General features: G+C 50.0%; 1 protein-coding gene across 1 annotated transcript; it reads right to left on the bottom strand.

Moving 5' to 3' along the window:
* Positions 1-85: 85 nt before the first annotated feature.
* On the bottom strand, positions 86-10,149 carry TGME49_242870 (histone lysine methyltransferase, SET, putative). The gene is made up of 15 exons (XM_018780661.1): positions 9,480-10,149; positions 8,618-8,670; positions 8,164-8,241; positions 7,090-7,171; positions 6,654-6,728; positions 6,198-6,318; positions 5,461-5,557; positions 4,521-4,770; positions 4,084-4,176; positions 3,858-3,945; positions 3,385-3,545; positions 2,800-2,898; positions 2,185-2,226; positions 1,505-1,564; positions 86-1,083 (listed from the first exon to the last, which is right to left on the bottom strand). The coding sequence occupies exons 1-15, from the start codon at positions 9,729-9,731 to the stop codon at positions 958-960; spliced, it is 1,677 nt and encodes a 558-aa protein (XP_018637498.1). The 5' UTR covers positions 9,732-10,149; the 3' UTR covers positions 86-957.
* Between the last annotated feature and the right edge of the window lie 2,936 nt (positions 10,150-13,085).

Below are 13,085 nucleotides of genomic sequence, written 5' to 3'. Positions count from 1 at the left end.
GCCAGGAGAGACACAGGACTCGCCGAGAGCGAAGTCCAAAGCGAGATACTGACAGAAAGACACTAAAAGACAGGGAGAGAGAGAGGCTGCGACAGCGGAAGCGACATGTAGAGATACAGACAGACAGAGCGAGATAATCGAGAGATAAAGGCCAAGTTGACTTCCTTGCATGGTGTCGGAGTTTTATGGAAGCGACATGAGTTGTTTGTCGGAAAACATATTTTATTAAAATAGAAAAAAACGGTGACAGCCACCACGGGGATGGGCATGGCACTACAAGGGCGGAAGCTTGTGCAGAAATTAAAGCTGACAAGTCTCGATCTCTGAAATGGAGAGTGTTTTCTGCGCTTTTTGCTTCTTCCCGCCGCAGCCGAGATCATGAAATAACTGTACCTTCCAGCGCTGCATCTTCGCACTTTGTTTCTCTTTTCGAAGCTCCATTTTACATTGTCTACTTCATCTCTCGTTCCATCCTCTCGTCACCTCCCTCTATCCATGGATCTTCCGCGTACCTTCTGGTTTGCGTTTTTTTGGCACGCACCTGATAAGCATGCGTTTCGTCAGTCTCCGAGAGGAAATGGGGGATGCACGCTTCGATTCGCGGATGCGAAACTTCCTTCTTCACACTTTCTCTGCCTCGGCACTCTTCTCCCTCATTTTCTCGCCGAAAAACGATTCCCTCTGGGTATGCTCTTGACTATGACATGGGGCGTTCTTTTACAAGCAACGCGCCTCTTATATGTTTTAAATGAGGTGCTCTCTCACATTTTTACTTGTTGCATGGTAGAGTACTTACTGCCTTCGTCTTTTACATTTTTCACAGGGTGTCTCTCTCTCTGGCGTCACTTGTCTTTTCTCTGGGAAGTTCGAACATCGCAGCCAACGCGTTTGCATGCGCGCATTCACTCGAGGTCGAACTGTCTCCTTCGCCTGTCTCGTCGCGCCTGACCCCACAACTCAGGAGGGGATTCCGCAGACACTCTCGGCTGCATGCGGTTCTTCGGAATTTGAACAAGCGGCGATAAAGGAAAGAACTTCGTCGACCAGCGAAGGGGAGAGGCCGGTGGCACCAGCAATCGCGTCCTTGTAAAAGAAGAAGAAAACGGGGAATTTCACTTTTTTGCATTCATGGTTCGGATGTGGATGCTAGGCGACTGCACGAGCTAATTGACGCGTCTTTCAAAATCTCAGTTTACAAGGTGAAGCGAATGTCACTTGAAGCATATATCTAGACAGCTAGAGATGCACACAGTGAGAGAGATTTTCAAGACGAACCGGACCTCACTAACAACTCTGTAACTTGACAAGAAAAGGCACATGCCTTCTATCGGATCCTTCAGATGCGCAACCAGGCGGGCGCCTGTCTGTGGCTAAAGGCAAAGAATTAACAACAGAGCAGGTGAGAGCGAGGAGCCTCTCGTGGACGAATTGTTCTCTTTTAGTCGAGCAGAGATGAACCGTGCGTCGAACAGGTCGCTCCTAGTCCTTTGCTTCTTTTCCTCACCAAGGCTCCTGCATTTTCAGTGGGCAGTGCACCTCGTCTCGCCAGCAGTGTCGCCGCGGCCTGAGAAAAACGAGCGACTTTCTCATGAGAACTAATCGGAAAAAGGATGCACATAATTTCAAGACGCTGTCTGCCTGAGAAGGCGCCCCTCCCCCCAAAAACCACCTGGTTGTCTCTTCTGAGAAATTCGCTTCGTTCTCCCTTCCAGACTCTGAAGCAGTCGACAGAGGCGAGACAAACGCGGCCTGCGACGAAGGCGGAGTCGTATAAATGCCACAAGTAAAAAGATAAATAGGAATAAACCATCTGTGTGAAAACGTACAGATACATGTAGCTCATCTACGTGGATCAAAATCAACAAAAAATAAATCACTTTTGTGAATAAATCAAAGAAATCATGAATTCACACACACACACATAGATATATATATATATGTATATATATATATATATTTATATATATGCGTTGTGTGAATTTAACTGTGTAGATATAAATATAACTAAACAAAGGAAGCTACGTAGATCTGGAAGAAAAGAGAGGACGCGTATTTTGTCTCTGGGTGAACGTAAGTGCGTCAATGTGGAAAAGATAAATAATAAAAAGAAGGCGAGTTCTGCAGTCTCCTTTCCTCTTCTCTCTTCACCCAACGTCTCTCTCCAGATTCAGCCTTTCCTCTCACCTCGACTTGGCAACGCTGGCAGCCACAAGTGAACTTGTAATGCTGCGATAACAAGCATGCAAGCAGATCTACGCATTCGCAGTGACGCATAGATCGATATGTATAGCTTTGCCCAACTAGGCTTTACCTCTTTCGGGCCTGTTGCTGGCGAAGCTTTTTCTCTCTTTGAAGGACGCTTCCTTCTTCGCTTTTTATTTTATACGCGCATGTCGAGATGTTTTGCGACATCTGCAAGCATCTGGATATACGCTTACGTCCCCAGCTAGGCCCAGTTGGAACTCCGCGCATATAAAAGAGTAGACATACAAATGCAGACGCGCGAATCTGTGTGTGAGTGTGCAAAGGCGAAAAACCGTATGTGAGTTCATGCGTCAGTGGCCTGGGAGAGTGAGCCGAAGAAACGCAGCAGTCCTCAGAGTCCCCGTTTCTTCTGTATGTCTTTTTCTGCGGATGCATGCAAGGGGGGGAGTGCACATGGCAGCACACAGTGACGTTCTTTGTGAAGATTGAATAACGTCAAGACTTCGTTTGCCTCGCGTCTGGTAGTCTTCGCGAAGCCATGCCGGTCACCCGCGTCCAGTTCTCTCTGCGGAGAAGAGGAGAAGAAACGCGTACGCTTTTGAGGAGGCGCTGTCTCTCTGCCAGAGGGAGAGACTCGTCGATGTAAGAGAGAAGAATTTCTTCCTTCTCGGCGATGTCCCGCAGCGCCGTCACCTGCATGGGGCAGCAGAGAGACTCGACGAGGCATGTTTCTCCAGGTCCACAGCTCCGTTCTCGGTTGCTTTCTCTTTCTGCTTCGAACCAAGGTCCCAGGAAAAACAAGACAGAGAGGCGACAAGAAAGCTGGACGTCGAGAAGAGATGGGGAGACAGGTGCAGAGATGCCTGTGTAGTACCGAGTGACACAGTCAGAAGGAGAGAGACGAGAAGGAGAAAGAGAGAGCGAGAGCAACACTGGTCGGTGTGCGGATTTCCAGAAACAGAAATGGAGGCAAAGATGCAAGCATGCAAACGCTCCGAGTGGGCCAGGCGCGCAGGCGCCGGCACTCGACGGACGGCGCCGAGAACGACTGCGTAGTTTTCCCTTGCATGCATGCAGAGAGCAGAGTTCGTTTCAATGGCATCGGAGTCCAGGCATCCAAGAGGCGACTCAGACGCAAACAGCGAGGCAGGAGAAATGGGTCGCTCTGTGTGCCGATACTTGAGCAGCGTTGGTGAGGAACGGATAATCGACCTCTGCGTTCGGCCAGCAGGAATGGTTCGTCATCGACACTGCTCTGAAGAGTCCGACTCCCAGGAAAGGTGGAAGAAGGTCCTCGACGAGAGTTTTCCACTCCTCCATGTCCTCGGAATTCGAGTCGCCTGAAAAAAACGCGAACAATTGGAGAGAGAAACGGAACTCCGCGCATGGATGCACCTCTCGAGAAGGCCAGCACCATCCAGCGACGAGAGAAGAAAAGCTGACTCGCCTGCATGCACCGTTCGTTTCCTCTTGAGGTCTCTGTCTCCCCATTCATCTTCGTCTTCCCTCCCTTCCCCTCATCATCTGCGACCTCTTCATCTTCCTCTTCGTCTCTCCTCCTGTCTTGCGCCTTCTTCCTTTGTCTGCTTCCCCTTCTCCTTCGCCTTCCCTTCTTCCTCGTTCCTCTCCCTCCGTCCGCAGGAAGGACTCACGATCCAGCGCGCCTCTGGCTCCGGCCTCAAGGCTCTCCGCGTCGATAACGTCTTCGCAGGCAACGACTTTCTTCACCAGGCGAAGCAGCTGCACGACAGACAAGGACGGGGAGAGAACGAACGACAAATTTCCAGTCGGCGGCTTCGCTCGGCTGGGCCCGGCTTCGCCACAGCTTCTGAACGTTCATGTGTGGAAGGCAACTCGGACTCCGCGGCGCCTCCTCACTGCTTTGCATGGCCGAAGCGACAGAGCAGACGCGACGCGCGCGTTCAGGGGACTGTCAAATTCGATGTCGACGTTGACCAGCTCGAAGGTGCCCTGCGGACAGGCAGCGCCGACGGCCGCGAAAAACGCCGCAAAAGTAAAAAAAAGCAGAGAACAGACGTCCACAAAAAGGGGACTCGAAACCACCAAGAAGCCCAGGCAACCACGCAAAGAAAAGGCGAGAAAGCACGCGAAAAAGAGAGACGGGAAAAACGAAAAGAGAAAAAACAGAGAGAAAGTCGGAAGACAACGAAGCGACAAAATGGAGAGAATCAAAAGAAAAGAACCACAACTGCTTCCTCATTTGTCTCCTGTAACCTCTTGATGTTCTTCCCCGACACACAGTCTTCCGCTTCGCGGCCGCGGCATCTGTCCTTCCCTCACAGTTTTCAGCTTACCAAGAGCTCGGAGTAGAAATCTAAGCTGAAAAGCTTCCTCCACTTCTCTTGGAGGAGCTGTCGACGCTCCTCCCCACACGCACCGTTCGCCGGTGTCCACGCAGACTCTCCAAGAACATCCGGCGCAAGGAAAACTCGACAGAGAAGAGAAAAAGATTCCTCCAGAGTTTGGCGACGTCCGGAGAGAGAACGCAACTCCCGAGGCTCTCCCGCCTCCTCCCTGGGCGCCTCTCCGGCCCCAAGCTCTTCCCTGCGAGCAGATTTGTTAAAAAAATAAAAGCAAAAGTAAAGAACCTGCAAACGAGAGTCACACCAGCACCCTCATTCGCGACGGAAATGCCTGTATATATATATATATATATATATGTATATATATATGTACAGAGTTCGGGAAAAACAACGATTTAGGCGTGGAATCCTGCAGGTCCAATGTACCACTGCACGGTCATTGCGGTCTCTGACTGCGGAAAGTCGCTACCTTCCTGGCGCCAGCGACGCGTAGGATTTGAAGGACGCACATGGAATCGACGTCCTTCGCTGCATATACTCGGGCGTTTCAGGTCGAAAGCCTCGCCAGCGATACCAGGCACCGCGAGACACATAGGGAAGCTGTGATCTAGGAATTTATTTTATTGCTACTGCATGCCTGGTGACTCCGTTGAGCATTCGTATCCGTGGAGAGGCGTCCTGTATGCCCAGAGGGTACCAGCTGCAAGCGTTTGCAGACGGAAGGATGCAGGAAGGATGCAGGAACGATGCATCGACAGAAAAGATCGGTTTTCTTGAATCAACTGGTTGTGAACGGAATGAGGCCGTGAGCCTGAGAGAGTTCGAGACTGCGAGGTACGCATGCACCATTCGATGTCTCGGACCGTGGCGATTCTCTCTTTCCTCTGCGTTTCCTCCGACTTTTTCGACACTTTCTCTAACTCGCGTTTACCATCTTCGACAGAAGAAGCCGCAGAAAGGCGTTGTCGCCTCTTCAACTGACTTCTGGCCGTACAGAACATGCACAAGAATCTGTGCGTAGGCGCGACCTTGACGCAGTCCGAAGGGGAAAAAAAGCACAAAAAAAAAGAAAAAAAATATCACTCGCCACAGGACAGTGGATGGTGCGTGCCGCTGTGTCTTCTTCACCGCTTCCAAGAAAGCATGCAGTCTCCGTCTTTTAAATTGATGCACGACTTCCTGTTGCGCGTTACACGATTTCTGGGCTCCCCCAAACTCAGGGTCGCATCAGTCTCGAGTGCGGCCCAGTTCCACTTTTGAAAGTCGTGTGTGGACGGTAGGCAGCATCACTTGAGCGCCTGCGATTCCTTTCATTGTGCAAAATTATAAAGGAAGACTACGTTGCAAGATTTCTCCTGTTCTCGAGGAAACTGCGCAGCTTTTGAGCAGGTGCAATGGAGAAGACTTTCCAAGAGCTACGAACCTAGAAGCAAGAAAAATTGACATAATGGTGTTTCCTTGTTTCGTCCCCTGTAGTACTTTGTCTTTGGCTCTTTCGTCAGCGGTCTTCAAGGCGAAGAGCTCTCCATTTCTCAGTGGGGTGGTTCCTGGTTAGCGCAGCCGCGGATCCGCGACCTTTCTCTGCATTTCCGGTTGTAACAATTCAAGAATTCAGCGAACGACTCGTTGAGTCCACGAACTGCCAGCCTTTCCTGCACGTCGGCCTACCTGCGAGCAAGAAATTTTCACTGAACTTCCGCGAATGGCTTGCGAAGACTCGCCAGGCGCGCTGCATGCGTTTTGTCGCCTCCAGGCACAGAAGGCGGTGCGGTCCTTCGGTCTGGCCAAGCTGGAACAAGAAAGAGAACAGCACCAGGCCGAAGCGAGATGGAGAAGAAAACGAACAAGAAAAAGAAAGGAGATGAAGCGAATGAACCAGAAAAGGGGAAGAGATGAAGAAAAGGAAAAAGAGAGAGACGCGAAATCTACACCATTTAAAACTGTTGGCGTGCAGGTCTTTATACGCGTATCATGCTAGAAAATGTCGTCCAGGTGCTTCGTCGTTATCGCTATTTCATGGATATACTGACGAGATAAAAATACAGACGAGCCACCGAATCTGAATATACTTTTTATCGAGACCGCACAACATGCTGGAGAACATCATGCATGCTTCCTTTTCACCTTCTTGTGCTCTTCTGAGCAGTAGACTACTCCGCATTTGCGGTCGCAGGGGATAGGCCGGGCGAGGCAGAGTCCCTGAAGGTAGGCGGAGAAAATCCGAAAAGTCAAGGAACCGCCAAGTCTCGTAAACCCAGTGGCTCTCTCGCCGTCCAGCCTCCCCCCCCCCCCAACGTGCATGCAGATGCGCATGGAGACAGAAGGGACTATCTAATGAAAACAGTGGGCAAACAACAGATACTCCACTGACGCGATACGCGTTCATGCATGCATGTCAACAGCAGATACTTCCAGCTGATAGATGCGCGGCTGAGAAGACGCGCAAATAAAGATGTCGATGCCTTTCGACAGAGCGAGAGCTGTTTCTGAGAATGTACACGCAGCGACAGTGGACGCACATGCAAATGTCATGCGTCGAATGCTCTCCTCCGCTCCTCACTTCTCGCTGGAGAAAATCGTCTGTGAGCAACTCAAGGTTTTCTCGAATTCGCCGGCTTCTCTTTACCAAGTCAGAGGGGTCGCTGCAGTCAGGCGAAGAGCAGACACAGAAGGAAAGGTCGCGCGACTTGAAAGAGCAAACCAATAATTCTTTATTTGGAAAATAATCGAATTTCCTCGGCCCATCACCCACACCCGAACTGGTGCTCAACCTGTACGCGCATGAACTCTGCTGCAAGCCCCCGAGGAAGCAGCTCTGCGTCGCCGGTGTCTTTGAAACTAGAACACAAATACATTTTCTAGAGATGCATATGCATGCACATGTAAGAATGAGCTTTTAAACATGTTCCACGCATACATCAACATATACAAACACAAGGACGAGTAGTCGGACCCAAAACAGCATTTCTTTCCAAGACAATCTGCGAACGTCCGTTCGACAAGCCTGCTTCCAAACGCGTTCGGCCTACACGGCAGCATCAACTGGTCAAGTCCACGTCTATGTGCATGCATGAAAATAGAAAAAGAGTTGCAATCATAATTGTCATAGCTGAGAAGCATGCCACGGCAGTATGTATTTTAATTCAGTATCCAACGCACCGGCTTGCACACCTACCCTCACATGCAAACCGCTACCTACATCCTTAAACGGATACTATTCACACTCACATGCATATATATATATATATATACATATATATACATATATACATATATATATATATATATGCATTCATTCATTCATACATACATACATAGATGTACATGTATGTATATGTAGATGAATGGAGGCAACTTTGTGTTTCTGGTGGATGTAAATGTGATTTCGTTGCCTTGAACCGAGAACTCGGAGCCAACGAACGAGAAGAGCGTCCACTTCCACTTCAGTCCTGACTGTATTGTCCCAGTAACACCCGCTACAAGTCCCGTCGCCCAGGGGCGAGAGAGGAAACGAATTGTGCTTCAAGTTTGCATGTTTCTTCTCGTTTCTTCCCTGCCATGAGGTCCGCGGGAGGAGGTATCTGTGGAGCTGCCTCCGCATGCAGACACTGGCGAGACATCACGGCGGTCCTACTTGGAGAGAATGAGTTCGGCCTGGTCGCGGAGGTTGCCAAGGAACGTAAAGCATCTCTCGCAGGTCCAGCTACACCGCCTGCAGGGGAAGAGTCGCAAGCTGCATGCGCGAGAATCTGCAGGCGACTCGACTCGCAGCGAGAGTGTATGTGCATAAGGAAACGCGTACGCCACTGGGGGTTGTTGGATTTCTCAGAGAGACACCGACTTCGTCTCTGACTTTGAGTGTAGAGATGTGTGTATGTGGTTACGTTTTTTCGTGCGCGCGACAGCAGAAGATCTCTGGAGACCGGGGAGAACGAGCGAAGGGAACGGAAAGCAATCGCGAGGAGGGGAAGTCTTTTTCTGGAAGAAAGGAAGCGCTCGATGTCTGTACACAGCAGCCGCGCAGTGGGCGCATCTTCTTGTCTGACTGCGGTCGAACATTTCTTGTTTTCCCCTCGAGGAAAACTCACTCCGAGTAGATGTGTTGCGCAGCGACGAGCGGCTCTGCGTCGTTGCAGATGACCTAGAAAAGCCAGAAAAAATGTTCTGGGAAAGTGCATGCACAAGCAGTTCCTAGGGGAGTCTCGTATGTCAGAGGTCCGCATCGTGAAGGCTTCCAAACTGCAAAGGTCCTCTCTTCGCAGTCTCGACGTCCGCCAGGGCAAGGGGACCCTCTTGAGCTTCACTATCTTCCTCGCGCTCCCCCTTATCCGCAAGCATGCACAGGCGCATGTAAATCTGTATGTGCAGGTGTATAAGCATTGGATATTCATTTTCACGAGGAGTTCGAGCCGGAGAAAACAGAGCTTGTTCTGTAGCAACGGGCTGGAGGAAATGACAACGCTTGACTCTTGAAGCAAAAGAGGTCACGACGGTACCAGGGGAGAAACGGAAGCCTTTTCGCGACATCTTAGGGAATCGGACGAGACGAAGGAGCCAGTCTGCACGCTGACAAGAGTGGATGATTCCAGAAAAGTGAGCGGATGGGTGAGTTCATAGCAGCAGGCTCTGAAGTGAAGAAGAGTTTTTTGGAGGAGATCGCGGCAACAAGAAAAATGTCCAACTGTCCTGACACCCTTTCTGTTTTTGCCGCTCTTCCTCTCGACAGCTCCTGCGAGACCGACCAGCAGGATTCATAGGCTGAACCAATTGGTCATCAGTTCAAATGCTCGCGGTTTCGCCTGGTTAAGTGCATTATATATACATATATATATATATATACATATGTATATATGTATATATATATGTATATATGTAGGTATGCATGCGAGGTTGAAGGGAGGAGGTCTCTGGAGGATTTATCGTATTTTGGGGAAGGTTCGATTGCCTCACCTCTCCCTTTTTGAAGGACCGGCGCGCAAGCAGTCCTCGGCCTACAAGGTGGTTGACGAAGGCAATTTCCACTGAGGAAAACGGCGTTTCGACCTTCTCTTCCTCACACTCTGTTCGATCTCTCTGCTGCCCTTGAGAGTCCCTGATGCAGTTCTCCGGTTCAGAAACGGACTCGCAAGGCAAGTTTCCTCGCCTTCTGTCACCCTCGCCAGCGGGTGCCGACGCGGAAGGCGACGGTTCTTCGTTCCTCATGTCATCGATCGAATCCAAGAAAAGCGGAAGGAGAAGGACGCCAGGACGGCGGAAAGAAACATGATGGGTGGAGGGCAGAGCTAAGCGCTTACAGGAGCATTGCACCAGATAGGAGAAATGAACTGTTTTTAACCTTCGTCGCTTCCCAAGGCATGGGAGAGAAACGCGGGGAGTTTCTCCCGTCGGTGTATTTTAACGGAGGGAAAGTAAGGACCCGGCAGCCGTTCGCTAGGGGCTCGTGACCTCGAGGTCTTTGCCTTGTGTTTACCTTGATGAAAAGTGGAGTGCGTTTTTAGTGAAGAAAGCCGTCGCAGGAACGAACATACGCACACACTTGCCGGGGGACAGGACGCCGCTGGAAGAGAGATGCCCGCGATCATCGATGGAAATCAGCGGGTGAGTTCGATGTCCCCTTTTGAGACAAACAGACGGCGTAGAGGACAAAAGACACTCCGGAAAAGCGAACGCGAAGAAACATGTCTCGAAGAAGGCGGCGAGAGGTCTTGTGTCAGAAACAAGACATCCGCGGTGAGTGGATTGAGCTCGTGAAGCGCATGCACCGCAGCGGCTTGTTGGCAGTGTTGGCTGCTCTCAACAGTCGGATTTGTCGTAAAGGTCTCGGCTTTTATCCAGTTCTTGACAAGGGATTCGGATCGCCACTCAGTTCGAAAGAAGAGGAAACGGGGTAGAAGGCCTGCGACTCCAAGAAACGGAACGGACGGTTTTCAGGAGTGTGCAGTTCCTACACTTTGCGAAAAGCGACTCTCGACATCACCGCAGTCATGCCCAGAATGGAAATCCTCACCATTCGTTTCCTTTACTTAGTTCGACATTCTTGTGCGCTTTGAGGCGAATTATTATCGATGCAGGGTCAAACGGTTGATGTTCCAGAGTACAACTTAATTGAACAATCCGCGTACGGTCTGTGTTTCTACTTTTGACGCCTCAGTGCAAAAGAACTGTCAGAGTCCTCTGTGCTTGTACTCTTACCTTCAGAAGCAGACCGTTACTATTGTTGATGAGCTGACGTGCTCACATTGGTATGCCTGACCTGAGGTATCGAATATGACACAGACAACAAGAGATGCACAAGTTCTTCCTGACTGCGAGCTTGGGAGCGGCGGAGTGGAAGGAGGAATCCACCGCACAAGAGGGAAAGGAAAAGCGGGAGAAACTGAGGGACTTGTCCTGGATGGCTTCGTTGTGACTTTTAAGCAGCATTCTCAGAAAGGCGGTATTTCACTGAAAAAGCCACGGTGTCTTTGCGCGAGACATGTTTTCTAGTTTCTTCCATTCGGTAGACTCAGCCTCGCTGCTAGGGAAACAGATCACGCGTTTCAACATGGGAGAAATCGCGTGCCGATCGCTTTCTTCCGTCTTCTTACCGGACTAAAAGTCTTTCCGTTCGAAGGAGAAGTTCATCAGAATTCTCCTGTGCACCAGAACTACAGATAACTGAGAAAACTCCGCGCATTCGCCTTCTGCTCATCTTGAACGGGGCGGCGCTGCCTCGGTCAGTAGCCTCCATTCGTGTGAAAGACGACCTGTAGACACATGATCTGTGCCGAACGTTGTTCGTGTTTAAGCCTACGTGAAGTCACGCATATACATATATATATATATATATATGCAACTGCAAAGGGAAAAATTGTTGGTGGTTCCCAAAAGGGGGGTTTGTATCTGGGTCAGTCGTTTCCTAGAAAGCGTAGGACGGCAAGTCTGTGCTCATCACAATCGCATCAAGATATATACAAATGCATATACCACAATGAAGTCGTGAATATGTGTACACAATTTAAAAAAGTGCTTTTCCCCAGGTTGAGCGTCGACCCTTCACTTGTGTCTGCATCTGCTTCGCTGAGCGAGCAAACAAATGACTCTGTTGTCATTCAGCCTCTAGAGGTGCCACCGCATTCAAAAACGCAGCGTCGCTTCCTGCTCCGTAATAAGGGTCTAGCGTTGAGGATTTTGAGATTGATGTTAAGTATGCGGTCTCTACGCTTTTCTAGTGACCGGCAACAGTTTCCAGGGTACGGCGGCCAAGACTACCTACTCTGTGCAGTGCTGTGTCGCCCGGGGAGCCTTCGAGTGTTGCTGCATCCCTACCGGTTTGTTTCTCGTAGGAATTCGACATCAGAGTAAATAGGCACACAGCAAGCTGGCACACGTGTATTATTCTCTTGTCATCGCCCTTGAGATTCGAAAAAGAGTGGACTACGCGCCAGCAACGCCCGTCTGCGACATGCTTGACAGGGTGGAAACCCACGCGGTGAAAGCAGCGAGGTACGGCGGACTGGAGGCGATCCCCTGGCATGCGCTTTCTTGTCTCGTCCACATTTGAAGAAACGTACTTTCTTCTGTAGCGAGCGGGTCTCCAAGGAAATTTCACTCAGGGCGACAAGGATATGCAAACGACACTGTTAGTTATTCGAGACAAGCGACTCGTCCACTCTACCCGGCATCTCCGTTTCTGCGAGGAGGCATTTTTCCTTTGAAGTCGAGATGCTAGTCCACACAGACGCTCTGGCGCAGTGACTCCATCATACGCTCGACGTATAAATCAGCTAGGTCTGAAAGTGTCGGTCAAGTCCTACGGTAGAGTCGAAAACTCTCCGCTGTCCGGTGGGTTTGCTCCTCTTCAAAATACATGTTCGTTGCTGCTAAAAGTCCTCCCTTTTCTGACTTGTTGGTAAATTCACATACGATACGGCCTCTACTGACACTTTTATTATGGCAAGATTCTCTGTCTTCTCTTGCAAGAGTTGTCACAGCATTCTTCCGTTCTCTCCAGAAACTCCACACTTTGCGAAAGGGCGACGACACCTCCTAAGCAAGATCTTCCGAGGATTAAAGCTTGAAAGAAGTTATCTTGAACTTGATTGTTTACGTTTTGAACGTATTTGTAGACCTTTTCTTTTCGGAAAGTGCAGAAGTGGAACCAGTATGATAAGAAATTCATCTTCAGAGAGTGTCTGTAAAAGTGCAGAGCGAAAGGGAAGAGAGCCCACTTCTAGCCGTGTGGTGTTGAACGGCACAAGGGTACAAAACGCCTCTGTCACGAAAGCTCGAGATGCACGGCACTTCAGTCGATGGCTTTTTTTTACATGTATGTGGTGTCGATGAGTCTATTTACGAATGGCAGCGAGTCTCTGTTTACCACGAATGTGCAAGATTTCTTCATCGGACATGCTGTCTCTTTCAGTTTCTTTGGCAGCCTAGCTGCTCCCCATCCAAAACTGCTTGCTGCCTCGCTTTTTCCTATGAAAGAGTGGGCCTAACCCCCGGAGCAGAACCCCCGTTGTAAGAAGCTCACGTTTGGTATGCTCGTGTTGCTTTACAGTGAGATCGAGGGGA

This window comes from Toxoplasma gondii, chromosome VI (genome assembly GCF_000006565.2).
Source record: "Toxoplasma gondii ME49 chromosome VI, whole genome shotgun sequence".
NCBI lineage: Eukaryota > Apicomplexa > Conoidasida > Eucoccidiorida > Sarcocystidae > Toxoplasma > Toxoplasma gondii.
The sequence above is the reverse complement of the archived record's forward strand: the minus strand, read 5'-3'. Positions and strand labels throughout refer to the sequence as shown.